The 19,752-nt window shown below is 48.1% G+C and overlaps 1 protein-coding gene across 1 annotated transcript in view; it reads left to right on the forward strand.

The window, feature by feature from the left end:
• adamts3 (ADAM metallopeptidase with thrombospondin type 1 motif, 3) overlaps positions 1 to 19,752 on the forward strand; it is a gene marked incomplete at its 3' end in the record, with an annotated part of 357,741 nt that overhangs the window by 268,388 nt on the left and 69,601 nt on the right. Inside the window, exon 14 of the mRNA XM_084307667.1 lies at positions 18,894 to 19,027. Coding sequence (XP_084163793.1) covers positions 18,894 to 19,027 — 134 coding nt within the window. The remainder of the gene's footprint in view (positions 1 to 18,893; positions 19,028 to 19,752) is intronic.

Here is a 19,752-nt window from a genome sequence, read left to right on the forward strand (position 1 = left end):
CAAGAAGATAGATGCCAGTTTCCTCTCTGTGCGTTCAGTAGAAAGCTATCTGGCTGCACGTTAGCCTAGCTTAGCACAATGAATGGAAGCGGACAGTGCTGGTTAGCCTTCGGGAGAGGTGTTAGTTGGACAATGCCTAGGCTAACCGGCACTGTCCGCTTCCATTCATTGTGCTAAGATCAAAACAAGCTGGCTACTTAATTTGTATAGCCTACGGCACGTAGCACCAAGCTAATATCTAGAATCCAAGGCTGATCAGTCTATGTGCACATTTCAGCACCACACAGCAGCCCATTGAAAGTGAACAGCTCCCCTAGCCATACACACACACACACACACACACACACACACACACACACACACACACACACACACCACACACCACACACACACACACACACACACACACACACACACACACACACACACACACACACACACCACACACACACACCTACACACACCTACACACACACACACACACACACACACACACACACACACACACACACACACACACACACACACACACACACACACACACACACAGCGAAGCACACTGAGGCAGCTGGAGATAAGAAGAGAGGGCGCAAACGTTTGAGTGTTTATGGACAGATATAGCCTCTATATCTCAAGCTGTGTGAATAGCAAACAAAATATGGTTGTTTCTCAGTCTCTAAAGTGCACATGCATGAATGTGCAGTAGACTTTTCAAATATATATATGTAACGGTTGTGACATCGTCACCTTAAACGCCACGGGCAACAGCACAGACCGCTATACCAAGAGGTGAATTCACTGCTTTGTAACGTGTCTATGTGTCTTTTGAGGATGAGAGTGAGAGTGAGTTTAACCCATAGCACCACTACTCACCCCAGTCACTTCACATTGTCGGAAGTCCATCATGACTGCGCTTTGCGGTACCATCCGTTACATATACTGTATATATATATTAAGTGTTCCGGTTTTTGGGTTTGAAAATATGGTCAGCCTAACTAAACAAAGAGCATTGAGAACTGATATGTTAACCAAAAAGGTCTTAGAAAACCACTGCATTGCCCAGGAGTCAAAGCAGGCAGGGCAAAGGTGACCAGCAGTCAGTTATCTCAACTCCTTGCAGTCTTTTTGATTGAGTCCGGAGTCCGGGGGGGACAGGTAGAATCACAAAGCTCCATGGTAATGTCAGTCCATGAGCTAGTCTGTGAGTTAACTAACAACTTTCTCATCTTTGAGCTACACATCTAAACATGAAAATATACATATACAGAATACACACGTCTCCTGTAGGCTACTGTGCGCATTCAAACCAGGCATGTGGTCTAATAGAGGAAGGGCCTCAAGTCTCAGGTCCCACTACAGTACAGACATCACGCATGGTGTTTTCTGAAGAAAACAAATAGCAGTATTTAAGCCTGATTGAATAACCACATAAAACATTTGGTTTTGTTTTATAAGGATTTATTTAATATATGCCAGATGCATATTCAAACCAGTTACATTCATGGCATTACATTTATGGGAAAACAAATAGAAGGTTTGATGCAGTGAGGGGAAGACGATAGTCACACCCCCACTTCCAGCATGCCTGACGACATCATCAGACTAGTATTATCAAAAACATTATACCAATGATATGCATTCTGCACCTTTGACATGGTGTCAATACTCACTTGACACAACAACAACCAGTTTTGCCTTTTCATCTGCACTTTCTTCACTCTGACAGCGACACACACACACACACACACACACACACACACACACACACACACACACACACACACACACACACACACACACACACACACACACACACACACACACACACACACACACACACACACACACACACACACACACACACACACACACACACACACACACACACACACACACACACACACACACACACACACACACACACACACACACAGCCAGCCTCCTCTTATCCGCTCCACTTGAAAGGTTGTGAGTCTAGTCACTTGTTATCACATGGTTGCAGTAGCTTCTTGCTACAGAGGGACATGGTGGACATGGCCTCTTATCTCCGACCGGCTTACACTACGTATTTGAGTCGCATGAACAAGGACAGGATACTGTAGCTCCAGCAATCACTGAAGCACTACACTACGGTCCAATAAACTGTTGTTGATACGTGTGTTGCCCAGTTGGGAACGGATACTCCGCTGGAGTGTGTCATCCCGTTAAAGGAACAGCATTATGCACTGACCGTCCTCTCCAGAGCCAGACAACAGGAACATGCAGCATTATGCACTGACCGTCCTCTCTAGAGCCAGACAACAGGAACATGCAGCATTATGCACTGACCGTCCTCTCCAGAGCCAGACAACAGGAACATGCAGCATTATGCACTGACCGTCCTCTCCAGAGCCAGACAACAGGAACATGCAGCATTATGCACTGACCATCCTCTCCAGAGCCAGACAACAGGAACATGCAGCATTATGCACTGACCGTCCTCTCCAGAGCCAGACAACAGGAACATGCAGCATTATGCATAGTTGTATCTCGTCAAGGACGCCACACCATTAGCGATCTGTTGTGCATGTTTTTACATTGGGTTTATCTTATCGGGGGGGAAACCCTTGCGAGCACGGGGAGAACATGCAAACTCCACACAGAAAGGCCTGGGAGATAATGTTGTGGCTGATGGTTGTTTAACACAGCAGGAGACGATATTTCCAATTTTAACAAGTAGGTAATTTATTTAGGAAAAGAAGTTCTTAACAGCAAAAACTATGGATCGAGCAGAGGATCACCACAGCTTGAACAAAAAACACTCTACCCCTCAATCCCTCTGCTTGTCCCCTAAATCCCCTCTCAGTCCTGCCCCCACATGACAGATATGATGACGTGTCATATCATGTCAAATATGACATGACGTACATTAAGATGACACGTAGATTTAACATCGGAGAGAGATAAAAACATTAAGAACATCGAAGAGAGATAAAGACATTAAGAAGAACATAGATTTAGATAAAAACATTAAGAACATCGAAGAGAGATAAACAAGATATGATGTACACACACGATATGATGTAAAACATTAAGAACATCGAAGAGAGAGTGAGATGTGTGTGTGTGTGTGTGTTTGTGTGTGTGTGTGTGTGTATGTGTGTGTGTGTCTGTGTGTGTGTGCGTCTGTGTACAGACGTGTGTGTATTGTATGTGTGTATTGTGTGTGTGTGTCTGTGTGTGTGTGCGTCTGTGTACAGACGTGTGTGTATTGTATGTGTGTATTGTGACACAGGGAATGTGTGTGTGTGTGTGTGTGTGTCGGTGTGTATGTCTGTACGACTGTGTGTGTCTGTGTGTGTGTGTGTGTGTGTCGAAGAGAGAGTGAGATGTGTGTGTGTGTGTGTGTGTTTGTGTGTGTGTGTGTGTGTATGTGTGTAAGAGAGAAAAGACACAAGATTAGAGCACACGATATGATGTACTGAAATGTCCATCTGCCTATCTTGAGGTTGTTTTAAGAACATCAGCCAGACTGTCGCCCTAGTGTCTTTGAGCCCTGCTAGTTGACCTATATTAAACTAGTCAAGACTAACCCCTTTCCTACCTCCACCCCCGTATACACATTTTCCACAACATTCCCCCATTTGGGGCTATCCCTAGTCCCACCCAAATCATATAACCAAGAAAATGTGAACGTCTAACTAAACGAGAAACCACAATTATATAATAAAAGTTTAAATGCCTAATCTAAACCAGAAACCTTACTTCATTCACTGGACCCCTAACGGACCAACAAAGGCTGACTACCGTTCTTACCAAAACACAAAACCGTTCCAAACAAGAGTAATAATAAAACATCAACAAAATACCCCAATTTATAATCCTAACCTGACAGACAAATCCCCCCAACCTCCACCGCTTACCAAATGAGCCACAGTTCCGGCCGGAAACCGCGACTCTCATCAGGGAAAGGAGAAGTTGACCGTCAGAACTAAACATAGAACATCCCTCCCAAAAAAAAATGACATTGTCTCTTCCATAACATTGAGTCCTAGTGTCCATCGCTCAGCCCCCCTTCCATGCCCACGCCATAGTCTCCTCACCGTATTGCCAAAAGTCACATTTTGCCAATACAGCAACCACCACGCCACACCTCCAGTCCCCGTAGAAGCATGTCCCCATGCCTGGACGGGAGGCGCTGGTACCGACCTCACCACGTGTCCCCCATCTTCGACGGGAGGTGCCCATCTTGCCCACTGCGTTAGCCCCCCCCCTTTGTCCCTCCAGTCCCCAGAACCGATCCCCAGACCACTTCTTCTCAATGCTTCCTCAGGCTCAGAACCGACACTCTGCCGATGCCCCTTCCCATTCCGGTTTGACCAGGACCACGAGTAAAATAAAAAAAAAATAATAAAAAAATAAAAAATAATGCAATGATTTTCAATGGTTGCAATCTCTATGCCGAAGGATCATTAGAAAATCAGACTAAAATTCCTAGTTAAAGGAATAAACCAACAAAACTGCACTCAGACCATCCCCCGTCACTCTTAAAGGAAAGAACCAACAAAAAGAAAATGTCCCTACCTCACCATACCCCTAATCCTCTATCCCCTCGTCTCCCTCTAAGGCAGCATAAAGCTGAGGATATGGCCCGATTTGTGGCTCAATCTCTTTCTGTCCCACCATCAGCATTTGGCTCGTTACGTGTGAAGTTACCAGCCTACCCAAGAGAGGCATACCACAACAGAAAAGGAGAACCAATATCAACCCTGCCACCCCAATGGATATCCCCGTCTGCATCACTATGCTTCCCCACTGTCCCAATCTTTCCAACACCCCACTCCCCCACCATTCTTCATTCCGGCCAGAATTCCCCCTCAACTCCTCCCTCAAATCCTTCAGCTTAGCCATGGCCTCGGAGAACTTTCCCCCTGGCCCCACATTCGTCGGAATGAATGTGCAGCAGTACTGTCCAAACATGGAACAGACTCCACCCTTCTCCGCCATTAACCAGTTCAGAGCCTGTCTATTCTGCCACGCCACCGTACTGGTCGCGTGCATCTGGTCCCCCATTGCATCCAACGCCTCCTCGGTGTAGTTGAGATACCGCTGCTGATTGTAAAACAAATAGTTGATCCACCCGGTGTTCTTATTGACCGATATCCATGGCAGAATAGACTCAAACCCTGCCGCAATCTCATTCTTAGCCATGAACTCAGCTGGAATGCCCCTTGGCTGTCCTATGCTGTCCAGATACACCCTTGGGTCTGCCTTGTAGCTACGCTTCGTTCGAGAGATAGGAGACTCAGAAGGTCCTTCCGTCACTGATAATGGTAGGACCACCATTGGCATGATCGCCTGAACCCGGGCACATCTACCTGACCAATCTAAAGGAAGTGTATTCCTCAACCTCCTACCGCCGCAGAGCCAGTATTGGTCCGCCAGTGCCATATCCTGGACATGAAAAGGGCAAGCTACAGGCCGTGGGTTGGTATCCACTCCCTTTAACACGACCCCGTGTCCACACTTTCCTTCTTTCGTGCAGTTAGTCGTGATGCTCCAAATAGTAGTGCACCGCCCCTCTGCCACCTCCCCTACGTCCCGGGTCCCCTCCTTTTGCAAGCACTCGAAATCCTTGGTCAGCCATAGTTTGACACCTCTGGGTATTGGCAACCCCGTCGCTACCCCCTGCACACGTACATCCAATTTCCTACAACGTTCCCGCATAGTGACATCCTTGAACGCTTTGACCCTTTTAACCTCCTTCCAGTTAAGAGTACCCTCCTCCCGTTCGGATGCACTCCTTCCCCTACTTAGATGCACCTCTCCCCGTAAGGTTTAGGCAGTCCGCTACGACGCAACAACCAGCTCCTTTCTTAGGACTGCCTTGTCCGACGTCGGCCCCTCTCCCCCAACAGAGATGCAGGTCTCCACTTCCGGCGGTAAGGTCTCCTCTCATGAACGGAAGCAGTCCCCTTATTTTACCTTCAGGTGCAGTTTAAGGCTGGGTCCCTTTCCAACCTTAGGAGAGACAATCCAGATTCCTCTGAATTGACACCCCTTACCCTTCTGCTTCCCAGTGGTTCTTTTCAAACCTGCTGATCACAGAAGCACAACTCGCCTACTAACCCTGTATCGGTTAGTAAGGTTACTGTGGCCTGACTGTACATTGAGCCAGGTGCATTCATGCCACTGTTGTCCAGTCACTCACGGTCCCACATCCCGCGTGTCTGTGACTATAAACAGGGTCATAACGCTCTCCCAACCGGCTGGCGACCCAGTCGATAGCGACCTCATAGTCCGTCATCAAGTCAGGACCCCAAGCGGCTAACTGTCCGTAGTATCTATCAGCCACTCAGCTTAGAAACCGACGGTCTTGTCCCCACCCCGCTTGCTCCGGGCATGGAAATATTGACCGTTTTCGCCAGCCTTGCCTGTTTACGGCAGGAGCTGTGCCCCCTACGGTGCACCGCCCTGCTCCTAGGTGTGGACTGTCGCCCACGTACCACCCAGTGCCCACACCAACTTACGTGCGACGTTTCCTGGGCCGACTAGGCGGTGCCACAGTGGTATGTTATTTCATACCTCGTTACGCACAAGGGCCTTCAGTAACTCCCCAGCACTATAGTATGTGTTTAACGTGCGCCCAGACTCTTGCGAGCCCACTGCCGCCTGTTACGGACTAGAGGTTCGGGGTGCCTAATCCCCTCCCTAATCCGTGACGTTTCCTGCCGCCTTAAAACGACTAGAGCCGAGAAACCCCAAACACTCTGCCTCGCACCAAGGGCGACTATTATGGGGCCCCTCCCATGCCTCTGCGTCCCTGTCACACTGAGCCCAACTGAACTTCGTGCCCTTCACCAGCAGCCTATCCGGACGTGCCTTGGAGCAGACATAACAATCCTCTATCTGATTCTGCGCGCTCGTGTACTGGACCCACTTAAACCACTCATTCCCTAAAGCCGCCCTATACATCGGGTCAGCCTCCGGGTCTTCCTCGTCATAGTCATAGTCGCCCCCATCTTGTTCCCCGGAAGGAAGCAAACCCCTCAACCTGGCCCAGAGTGAGCCCACTGAGTCCCTCAACGTTCCGGCTGTCCTCTGGAACATATCCTGTCCCCCCACCTCTTCCGACTCAGTGTCCTTGACCTCCCTTTTTCCCCTCACCCCTGTCCCCTGTGATTGGTTCGGGACAGGCTCAACCCTCCTATCTACCCCCACAACCCGATCCTCGTTAGTATAATGGTAAGTATCCCCGCCTGTAACGGGGGAATGGTCAAAATCAAAAACATGCCCTTGCGGTCCTACGGGAAACACCCCTTTTGGTTGTAGTCTTATCTTCTCCCCCCCTTCCTCGATGGAGGGCAGAGGGGGCGCCTGATTCTGAGCCTGGTCATGAAAGCCTGCCGGTACTTGAGCCTGAGCGGGACCCCGTGGGACTCCTACCCACTCAAACCCGTCATCCTCAAGGACGGGTCGACCGTGACGGTTCTCAATGACGTCGTTGTGCCCGGCCGACCGTCCGCACACTGCTGCCAACATCTGCGGGAGCATCAGCAGGCACTGCACCTTCCAGTTGCCGTCTCGGACCCTCCTTGTCGGGTTCTGCATAACTGCGATCGATTGTATCCCCCAAGAGATCGCCGCTGGCCTTTATGCAGTGATTGAAGTGGAACCAGGTCGCTGATCCTTTGACTTGGACTGCCGTTCCAGTCGATCGGATCACCTCGTACGGGCCCTCTCTCCGGGGTGATGACCACTTTCTCTTGTGGACCTTTACGAAGACCAGGTCCCCAGGGATCAGTCTCGGTTTGGTGGCTTCCTTCTCCGCCTCCTTCACCCCCTTTTTCTCCTTTCTCTGCTCCTGTCGAAACACAGCTTCATGTATTTTAGTCACTTGCTGAAGATATTTTTTCAGATCTTGCTCAAAAATATCTAATGCCGGGCCCCTAGCCAGGTGTCTAAATGGCGGTGCTGGCATGCTGCGGCCTGTAAGCATTTCATGCGGTGTTTGGCGGTTTACGCTGCTTCTAATAGCCATCAGAGCAAGTGGCAAAGCATCAATCCAGTTAAGCTTAGTTTGCATACAGATTTTCAACAGTTTGTTTTTAATGACCAGATTGGCCCTTTCCACCTTCCCCTGCGACCCGGGACTATAGACACAGGAAAGGCGCTGTCTTATACCTAATTTCTGCATCAGCCCTTTAACCACCTTGTCGATGAACTCGCGGCCATTATCGCTTTGTAATATCGTGGGAATTCCAAATCTCGGAATGACCTCGCGACACAGGAACTTGATCACTGTGTCCGCGTTCTTGTGTTTAGATGGAATGGCCTCAATCCAGCGACTAAAGCAGTCCTCTACTACCAGGAGGTATCGTTTGCCCTGCACTGGCGTTATCATATCTGTATAGTCCATAATCAGATGTCTGAATGGTCCCTCAGGGAGGGGTGTGTAAGCCGCCACTGTCGGTACTCCTTTGCGCACATTGCCCTGTAAGCATGTTAAACACCTGGCTAGTGTAACGTCAATTTGTGCCTGAAGCTTTGGGGACCAAAATCCCATTTTCGTGATTCGTTTCAGGGTCTCTGCTCTTCCACAGTGATCAACACCATGAGCCTCAGGTATCACCAAGGACAGAAGATCGATGGAGGCGACTATCAAACCGTTATGACTCATCCACATACCATCTGCCCCCCTTACAGCCCCCCTCTCCGTCCACGACTGTTTCTCGGCCTGCGTGGCTGAGTCCTGAAGATCACTCAAATTATCCTCAGTTACCTCAGTCGTCAGTTCGGCCGCAAACATCAGAACAGCCGTGGACGGCACCGCAGCCGCCGCCTTCGCGGCCTCGTCCGCCGCGTTGTTTCCCGTCGTCACAAAGGACAGGTCTTTTCTGTGTGCCTGGCACTTTACGATAGCAATGCTTTTGGGCAACTTTACAGCCTGAATAAGCGCCACAACCTGCTTGTGGTGAAGGATCGGTGAGCCGTCCGATTTCTTAAAGCCTCTTGCCTTCCAAATGGCCGCGAATAGGTGGCATACGCCATGCGCATACGCAGAGTCTGTAAAGATGTTAACTGTGCGATCTTTAGCTATTATGCATGCTTCTGTTAGTGCTATTAGTTCTGCAAGCTGGGCCGAACATGGTTGCATGCATTGTCCGGCCTTTCTTGTTAGTGTTTCTCCGTTAGGTTTGCACTGTACGACGGCGTATCCTGACCTTAAATTTTCCCCCTCCCGATAGCAGGACCCATCCACAAAAAGTGAGAGTTCTGCTATCGCGAGCGGGTCGACTCCCAAATCAGGACGGAGTTTCACGAAAGCCTGTACCTCCACCTCGCACTCATGCGGTTGACCCTCGCTCGGGAGTGGTACCAGATCCGCCGGGTTACTGCCGTGGCATGTTTTTATCGTAACGTCCGAGTACTGCAGGAGCCTCATGTAAGCCTGTTGCCGTTGGCTGGTCAGAACAAATTTGCCTCTTTCAATCAAGTTTGCCAATTTGTGATGTGTCCAAATGCAAATGTCATATCCCATTGTCACGGCCGTTGCCTTCTCATACATCAAATGTGCTGCGGCCAGGGCCTGATAACAAGGTGGCAGACCCTGCTCTACCGGCGAAAGAGCTCTAGAGTAATATGCTATCGGTTGTTTTTTCCCACTCACCCCCTGTGTTTGAGTCAGGACAGCTGTCGCATGCTGCGCTCTATGTGAGACGAATAGGTGGAAACACTTCTCATAATCCGGCAGCGCCAGGGCAGGGGCCTGTAACAACAGACGCTTAATGTTTATGAACGCGTCCTCCCCCTCCTCGGTCCATGTCAAGGGAGCGCGAAGCTTGTCTGTACCCGCCTCTTTTATCATCATCCTCAACGGCGCTGTCGCTATCGTATAGTCCTCCACCCACTCAGAGCTGTACCCAGTCATCCCTAAAAACGTCATCATCTGTCGGACCGTCAATGGCCTAGGTGCCTTGGATACAGCTTCGAGTTGCGTGGGTGAGATGTTTTTTATGCCCTTTTGAATGACGCGAGACAAGTACTCAACTTTTGGCTGGCAGTACTGCAGTTTTGAACGGGATGCCTTGTGGCCTCCCACGGCCAATCCACTCAAAACTTTGATGGAGTCCTCATGGCACTGCTGACGTGTATCCGAGCAGATTAGAATGTCATCTGCATACAGTAAAACCGTGCTGAGTAGTGTGTCGCACACTCCTTGCAAGTCTTCCTTGAGCGCCTTCGAGAAGTAATGCGGCGAGTGCGCGAACCCTTGTGGCAACCGGGTGTAAGAGTATTGTTTCCCCCTGTGGGTAAAAGCAAACAGATACTGAGACTCTTTTTCCAATGGAACACTGAAGAATGCCTGCGTGAGATCAATGACCGTATAGTACTGCGAGCTACTCGGGATGTTTGTCAGGAGGGTGTGTGGATTAGCGACTTCCGCCTCTGGTCCAGACACCACGTCGTTCACCGCCCTCAAATCGTGTACCAGTCTGTACCTAGCCCTGTCCGCCTTTAGCACTGGGTGGATAGGTGTATTACATCTGGATTTGAAAGGGACGAGCACTCCCCCCTTTAACAGTCCCTCAATCTGATGTGATATAGCTTCCTCCGACTCTGGCTTCATTGTATACTGTCTGATAAAGGGTGGTCTACAACCCTTCTTTAACCTGACCTTCACTGGCTGTGCCGACAATATTAGACCCACATCTGTGTCGTGTTTTGACCACAACCGTTCCGGGGTGCGCGCCAACATGTCCTGTTCCAGCAAAGCATCCGCCTCTGGAATAACGCAAGGGTCTCCTGGTAATCTGATTACTTGCGGTTTTGCCAAAACTGAAAAGGAAATCATTATTTTTATGAAACTCCCATCTGCGCTGTTCCAAATTAGCGGAGATTCCGTGGAGACCCACCTTTGAGTCTCGGATTCCTGTATCATTGAACCTAGATGTTCGGATTCGTAACCAGGATTTATTCTCAGAGTGATGTGTGGGGCGGCGTCTCTTAGTCTATGTTGTTCCCGTAGATACTTACCCGTGTTAACCCTCAACGCCGCGCCCTGTCTCCCTACAATTATCGTAGATGAGTTAATCTGCACCTGCTCGGGCTGTCCCTGCAACCATGCCTTGTTCCTAACTAGGTCACTATTCGTCAAATATTGTAGTGTGCAATGTGCCTCCATGTTTGTTTGTCTAGACTGAGGCAGTTGGGTTTTCAGAAATGGCTCCCAGGGGTCACAGACCCTTTGCAGCTCTGCATCTATGTTGCCCAGCCAGAACACAGTGGCCTCTTTCTCCCCCGTCCCTTGTAGCATCATTTGGTACACGTCTTGTTCAATTTGAATCCCCTCAGGCGTACATAGGATTTTACAGCCTAGTTTACACATTGCATCTCGTCCCAAGAGATTGCGCGGGGTGCTGTCCGAAATTAATACAGGTATTGTTATGGTCTTGTTGTTATACGTCATAGAGATTGGATCTGATGTGGGTATTAATTGTGTTTTTCCCGAGAATCCGACCGTCCGAACATACTGTCCAGACTGGGGTAAGTGAGCGGCGTATTTTTGCTTTATGCAGGAAAAACCTGCTCCAGTGTCTGCCATCATCTCTGTTAATTTGCCCTCCACTAGGACCTGCAGAATAGGTTCTTGCTCAGCTCCCTTGGAAACCACAATCATTTGATTTCCCCCCGTCGCATTCTCTGGGCACCCCTAGTGATTACCCCCCTGGTTTCGGGGCCCTCCTGTCTCCCCCTGGTCGTGGGGCCCTTGTGACTCCCCCTGGCGCACGGGTCTTCCATACTCCGAGCCGGGACGGTATGGTTGCCTACATCTCATTTCCCTGTGTCCCTGCATGCCGCAGTTCCAACAGTGGAAACGGGGAAACTGTTGTTCGTTCCCCGGTCCCTGTGTAAACCGTGGGCCTGATTGCCCATTCCCTGCCTGCCGCCTGGACGCCTGGTTCTGTGAACTATAGCCATAGCTTCTCACTACCTGAGGTGCAGGCGGGGGTCCCTGGTCCTGCATGGGTGGAGAGGTAGCAGATGACACCATTACTGCCTGCAACCTCCTTTGGGGCTGCAGTTGTTGCTGAGTTAACTTCCTTGAGTCATTTCTATCCTGATCCCTGACTTTCTGCTCCTGAGCCCTTTGCTTCTCCACACTATGTGTTACATGTGCACAGAACAAAGGATAAGTCATGTCCATTAACCCCACCACGTCTTCCAGTCTATTCTTAACCACCTCTGGAAGCCCTCTCATCACACTTTCTCTAAACATCGCTCTCTGCAACGGGTCAATTTCTGGGTTGTGTCCTAGCTCACCTCTCCACTCCTTCAGTATTTTGTTCACATAGGTGCCAGGCCCTTCCGTCTCCATTATGGGGTTGCCCGCCAGTTTTGCCGGATTAATACGTGATGGATATTGATTCCTGAGTTTGTACCACAACGCCGCTCTATGCGCGTTGAATATGTCTCCATCATGGGCCTGCGTGTCGCATGCCACTCGCATCGATGTATCACCCATGATGTCCCGGCAGGCACCAATTCCTAGCAAGCGCGTCAACAGGGATTTGACGTCACCCACTGCTAGCAGAAAAGATGACGTATTTTCCTCAAACTGCGTGATCCACCTGGAGGCTCCTTCTGAAAGGTCCGGTAGTCTTGCTATTATGCCATCGATGTCTAGAGGTGACCATGGCATGTGAAAGATATCGTTCCCCTTTATTAGCAGGGGAAACTGGCCTGTACTTGTCACACTTCCCAGGAATGTAGGGGCGAAAGTCAGGGTTCCTGTAATGTTTCCTTTTTCCTGTGCTGGTTTCGTGTCGTTCTCATCTTCCTCATCAGTCAACAGTTTGGTGTGGCCACACGCCCCGTGTTTCCCTGATGTCTGCTGTGCCATATTTTGACGGGCCTCTTCCTCTATCTTCTTCCAGACTCCCTCCCTCTGCCTGCCCAGGTTCTCTACCTCCTCTTCCTCTGCATCATACAACTTCCGACGTACTGTCTCGCCATATGCCGCCAGGACTTTCGGATAGAGATCCTGCGGGGTCAGTTTGGGGGGGGTATCTCGCCTAAGGGAGGTCTCTGATCTAGCGGAGGTTTCTGACCTAGCGGGGGTTTCTGACCTAGCGGGGGTTTCTGACCTAGCGGGGGTCCCTAATTCCGTCTCCTCATATTCTCCTCTTATTGTCACAGTGCCCACCGGCAATTGCGTGACATAAGGTGGGGATGTTGGTTTCCCTATATCCGTCTCTCTCTGATTTAGCGCTAAAGCTTCCTGCCTGTATGCTCTCCCCTTCTGGGCGTAGAGCTTCATTACCCCCAACTCTTCTGTCCTCTTTTTCAACCTCTTTTTGCTGCTGTCGCCTGGCTTGTGGTTACGAATCATTACATTCATCTCTTCGCATACGTCGAGATCAAAAGTACCTCCGGAAGGCCATTTTGTGTCCCCGGCCTTTGTACGCCTCTGCCACCGGACACCAACCTTGAGAATTAGGTTCTTTATGAGCGGGTTCCGGTCTAACAGTATGTCCTCTGCTGTATGCATCGTTGTTTAGTGTGTATGTGTGTTTATTGTGTTGTGTGTGTGTGTGTGTGTGGTTGTACTTCAGCTACTACTACTCTACAACTACCACTCCAGGACACAGTTAACCTAGATCTACAGCTACTACTACTCTACAACTACCACTCCAGGACACAGTTAACCTAGATCTACAGCTACTACTACTCTACAACTACCACTCCAGGACACAGTTAACCTAGATCTACTACTACTACTACTCTACAACTACCACTCCAGGACACAGTTAACCTGGATCTACTACTCCAGGACACAGTTAACCTAGATCTACAACTACAACGCTACTACAACTCGGTGTGTGTGTGTCTGTGTGTGACTGTGTGTGTGTGTGTGTGTGTGTGTATGTCGGTGTGTGTGTCTGTGTGTGTGTGTGTGTGTATGTGTGTATGTCGGTGTGTGTGTGTGTTTGTGTGTGATTGTGTGTGTGTGTGTGTGTGACTGTGTGTGTGTGACTGTGTGTGTGTGCGTCACAACCCGCTGTCTACCGGGACACAGGAATGTGTGTGTATTTGGTGTGTGTGTCGGTGTGTGTGTGTCTGTGTGTGTGTGTGTGTGTGTGTGTGTGTGTGTCTGTGTGTGTGTGTGTGTGTGACTGTGTGTGTGTGTGTGTGTGTGTGTGTGTGACTGTGTGTGTGTGTGTGTGTGTGTGTGACTGTGTGTGTGTGCGTGTGTGTGACTGTGTGTGTGTGCGTGTGTGTGACTGTGTGTGTGTATTGTATGTGTGGCTGTGTGTGTGTGTGTGTGTGTGTGACTGTGTGTGTGTGCGTGTGTGTGACTGTGTGTGTGTATGTGTGTGTGACTGTGTATGTGTGCGTGTGTGTGACTGTGTGTGTGTGTGTGTGTGGTTGTGTGTGTGTGTGTGTGTGACTGTGTGTGTGTGTGTGTGTGTGTGTGTGTGTGTGTGACTGTGTGTGTGTGTGTGTGTGTGTGTGTGTATGTATGTATGTCGGTGTGTGTGTGTGTGTTTTCTACCACCAGGGGTCAGCAAACCCAAGAGAGAAAGAGATGTGATGAGTCTGTATGCTACACCTTGGCCCACCAACAGGGGTCAGCAAACCCAGGAGAGAGAGAGAGAGAGAGAGAGAGAGAGAGAGAGAGAGAGAGAGAGAGAGAGAGAGAGAGAGAGAGAGAGAGAGAGAGAGCTTTCTCTCTTGGCACAACGCCCAGACCTGCTAGCTGGCTCTACGCCCAGAATGAGTTATCTTCCAACTATCGCTATACATGTACGAAAGAAAGAGAGAGAGAGAGAGAGAGAGAGAGAGAGAGAGAGAGAGATAGAGAGAGAGAGATCAGGGGCCTGATCTCTGATCCAAGCGATGGGGGGGTGTGTGTGTATTGTATGTGTGTATTGTATGTGTGACTGTGTGTGTGTGTGTGTGTGTGTGTGTGACTGTGTGTGTGTGCGTGTGTGTGACTGTGTGTGTGTGTGTGTGTGTGTGTGTGTCACAACCCGCTGTCTACCGGGACACAGGAATGTGTGTGTGTGTGTGTGTGTCTGTGTGTGTGTGTGTGTGTGCTGTTTGTGTCTGTGTGTGACTGTGTGTGTGTGTGTGTGTGACTGTGTGTGTGTGCGTCACAACCCGCTGTCTACCGGGACACAGGAATGTGTGTGTGTGTGTGTGTCGGTGTGTGTGTGTCTGTGTGTGTGTGTGTGTGTGTGTGTCTGTGTGTGTGTGTGTGTGTGACTGTGTGTGTGTGTGTGTGTGTGTGTGTGTGTGTGTCTGTGTGTAGTGACTGTGTGTGTGTGTGTGTGTGACTGTGTGTGTGTGCGTCACAACCCGCTGTCTACCGGGACACAGGAATGTGTGTGTGTGTGTGTCGGTGTGTGTGTGTCTGTGTGTGTGTGTGTGTGTGTGTGTGTGTGTCTGTGTGTGTGTGTGTGTGTGTGTGTGTGTGTGTGTGTGACTGTGTGTGTGTGTGTGTGTGGTTGTGTGTGTGTGTGTGTGTGTGTGTGTGTGTGTGTGTGTGTGTGACTGTGTGTGTGTGTCTTTGCACAGACGTGTGTGTGTATTGTATGTGTGTACTGTGACACAGGAATGTGTGTGTGTGTGTGTGGGCCCAATAGTGCAAACAAGCTAGAGTCTCGTCTCACGCTGCCCAAATTGTTTTTTTTTTTTTTTTTTTACTCTCTGCTCATATTATCACAGCTAGCCTCTCTGTAGCAACAACTTCACAAGCCAATAAGAAAACGAACAATAGTGTATCCGTAAACGTAATTAGTTTGACACAGAGAATGCCAGCTGTAATAGTGTGTTTTGAATAACAGCAGAGCGGCACCGGTTTTTGTTTTGAAAATTGAGAGTCTTATCTACAGAGGACAGAAGGCACAGTTATGTGTGTATGTGGAGAGTGTCGTAAAGGGATCAGGGAAAGGGGTCAGAGAGAAGTTTGAACAGATGGAGAAAAATTTGACCAGAGGTCGAAAACATGCAATTAAAATTGATTAGTGGCGCACTTATAGCCTGTTAAAAGAGGAATCGCCCTAGTGTAAACACCTCACCACTTGTGTTCGTTTTAGCCGTCCATCCAGACCTCGTCACACAGTCAGCTCAACTTATTCCTCCCTCAGAATCTCTTACGGATATTCTAATCAAAAGCAAAAATGCTCACCTGTGTTTGTTTGTCGACACCGCCAGAATTTCTACGGGAGAGGTCCGGAGCTGGCCGTGTGAGGGGGCCCGGCAGGGCGGTCTACAGGTCAAGGGTCACCAAATGTTGTGGCTGATGGTTGTTTAACACAGCAGGAGACGATATTTCCAATTTTAACAAGTAGGTAATTTATTTAGGAAAAGAAGTTCTTAACAGCAAAAACTATGGATCGAGCAGAGGATCACCACAGCTTGAACAAAAAACACTCTACCCCTCAATCCCTCTGCTTGTCCCCTAAATCCCCTCTCAGTCCTGCCCCCACATGACAGATATGATGACGTGTCATATCATGTCAAATATGACATGACGTACATTAAGATGACACGTAGATTTAACATCGGAGAGAGATAAAAACATTAAGAACATCGAAGAGAGATAAAGACATTAAGAAGAACATAGATTTAGATAAAAACATTAAGAACATCGAAGAGAGATAAACAAGATATGATGTACACACACGATATGATGTAAAACATTAAGAACATCGAAGAGAGAGTGAGATGTGTGTGTGTGTGTGTGTGTTTGTGTGTGTGTGTGTGTGTATGTGTGTGTGTGTCTGTGTGTGTGTGCGTCTGTGTACAGACGTGTGTGTATTGTATGTGTGTATTGTGTGTGTGTGTCTGTGTGTGTGTGTGCGTCTGTGTACAGACGTGTGTGTATTGTATGTGTGTATTGTGACACAGGGAATGTGTGTGTGTGTGTGTGTCGGTGTGTATGTCTGTACGACTGTGTGTGTCTGTGTGTGTGTGTGTGTGTGTCGAAGAGAGAGTGAGATGTGTGTGTGTGTGTGTGTGTTTGTGTGTGTGTGTGTGTGTATGTGTGTAAGAGAGAAAAGACACAAGATTAGAGCACACGATATGATGTACTGAAATGTCCATCTGCCTATCTTGAGGTTGTTTTAAGAACATCAGCCAGACTGTCACCCTAGTGTCTTTGAGCCCTGCTAGTTGACCTATATTAAACTAGTCAAGACTAACCCCTTTCCTACCTCCACCCCCGTATACACATTTTCCACAACAATACCCCACCTGGGTACCTGGCATCATGGAAACCTGGCCCCGAGCGGGAATCGAACCTTGGACCTTCTTGCTGTGAGGCGACAGTGTTAACCACTACACCACTGTGCCGCTAGTTATTAGTGTGGGTGACTGGCGAAGCGAGGTTGCAACCCACACTATTAGAATCTATACTATTCTTTATTCTTTCTTTATTCTGCCGATTTTGCAAACAAAACTCCTGCCAGAGAGTTCCCATACACGTGAAAGGTATCAAAACGACCGGCTTGCTCCAAGTCATAGCGCTATTGCTTTTCGGAAAGTTTCACTGCACCGTTTGGCTACAAATCGACTTTTCCCCTATCACAAAATTGAACGTTATTGGCATAGATTAGAGCGCAGTTAGTGTGTCTACCTTCTGTAAACAGTTAGCAACAATCCCCATTGCAATCTGATCCAAAATGGCGGAGCCATATCCATTATAAGAATGGAACTGTACATACAGTAGATTTCATTCACGGTTTTTCCTGCGCCGCCTTGGGGATACTAAATCCAAATTGAACTCTGCCATTTGAAAGAGGAGATTTGGCCCGATCCATAGATGTGCGAGTTGGCTATAATAAGGTCATTTATAGGCCTGGTATTCTATATTCTATAATAATATTTGGATGGCAGAATTCAGTACTGTATCTACAAAATCTTCTGTTTAATCATCTTCCCTTTATTCATTTGCTTAGATTTACACATGATCTCAAGAAGGTGCTGAACGAGTTTTTCATGTCTGGTTATTTTTAGCATGGTGTTATTCCCTGTCAAAGATGCAAAGAAAAATCATAATTTATATTCTCCTTTGTCATCATCACAATTTACTCAAGCCTAGTAACAGACACAATATTTCTGACACTGGGAATACATTCCATGAGATCCATCGATGTCCCTAGATACCAAGAACATGCAAATGGACCTTGTAGAAGGGGAGCAATCTTCCATTTACTTAGGTATGTATTTTTAGGCGGATCTTCAGAAAAGAAGGCTAGGGCAAATTAAGGTAGATTTAGAACAGATACAAAATATACGATTAATTTGCGATTAATCATGATTAACTATGGACAATCATGCGATTAATCAGATTAAATATTTGTATAGATTGACAGCCTTAATATATACATACCGGTACATACCACTTATTCACCTTTTCTATTCTCTATCCATCTATCATCTATTGCTTAGCAACACTATATTATCACCGACATCCAGTTGGGGGATCCCCTTTGAACAGCCCATCCAAGGTTTCTCTCCTCCAGGCTGCCTGTGGTGCTTTTTTCCCCTATTGCTAGGTTTTTAGTGAGTCTTTCCTCATCTTCATTGGGGTAGGTCTGGGAGTGTTGCACATATGGATTTTATGGTGTTTTTTGTCCTGGATCTATTGTGATGTTTCTTCTTGACTTGTACAGCCCATGGGGGAAATTCCATGTGATCTCGGGCTCTACAAATACATTTGTTTTGATCAACTTTGACAGTAAAAAAGTTTAAAAATATATATATAATTCAAATCACCCAAAATTGTAGATACAAGGTTTTTGCCCAACAGCAGCATTTATTACACTGCTGTCTTCCATGTGTCTAATCGGTATCATCTGCTGTCTTCCATGTGTGATCAGTATCATCTGCTGTCTCCTTTATAGCCAATAAGAGATGCCACTTGTACTGCCAGTCGAAGGAGTCGAGTGATGTGGCGTACATGAAGCAGCTGGTGCATGATGGGACACGGTGCTCCTACAAAGACGCCTACAGCATCTGCGTCCGTGGGGAATGTGTGGTAAGAGAACATCACTGATGTAAACAAAGCCATGTTGCAATCAGGACTGAACCTTTAATGCTATGATCAGATTGGACTTCTTCTTGCGCTCAAGCGCGAGGTGCGGCGGTGTACGTAGAGAATCGAAAGTGCACAGGGCGCAACGAGGGATACCGCCGATTGCCGTTGCTACCTCGTTACATAAGTTACATAAATTACTACCGTTAGCATTGATAGCTAGCTAACGTTGGCTACTATCGATACGTTTTCAACATCGACAGCTATCGATTTCTCTTCAGATGCCTCAGATTTGTAATCCCTCCCCTTGTTTGATTTGATCCGTGGACAAGAAGGGGACATTACGGTGCTCTCTGCGGCTAAAGTTTAAACTTTTTCAACTGAGAGAGCCTCGAAAAAACACTACTTCAAAAATGTGAGGCTGTTGCGACAGAACCATTGAAAACAATAGAAAAGAAAGACAAAGACATGTTCAAAACCATTGAAAACAATGGAAAAGAAAGACAAAGGCATGTTCAAAACCATTGAAAATAATGGAAAAGAAAGACAAAGGCGTGTTCAAAAGGGCGTCCAATGTGATCACAGCCTAATGCTACATTCAGCAACATGTAAACAATGTTCGAAAACGTCGTAATCAGCCCTTATCAACCCGTCATCTCCCGTTCCGTGAAGTCTCTGCGTTGTGTTTGTTGTTTGTTTGTTGATGGCAATCTTACTGGCTGTCACAC

This window comes from Notolepis coatsorum (genome assembly GCF_963971535.1).
Source record: "Notolepis coatsorum genome assembly, chromosome: 2".
In the NCBI taxonomy this organism is placed as follows: Eukaryota; Metazoa; Chordata; class Actinopteri; order Aulopiformes; family Paralepididae; genus Notolepis; species Notolepis coatsorum.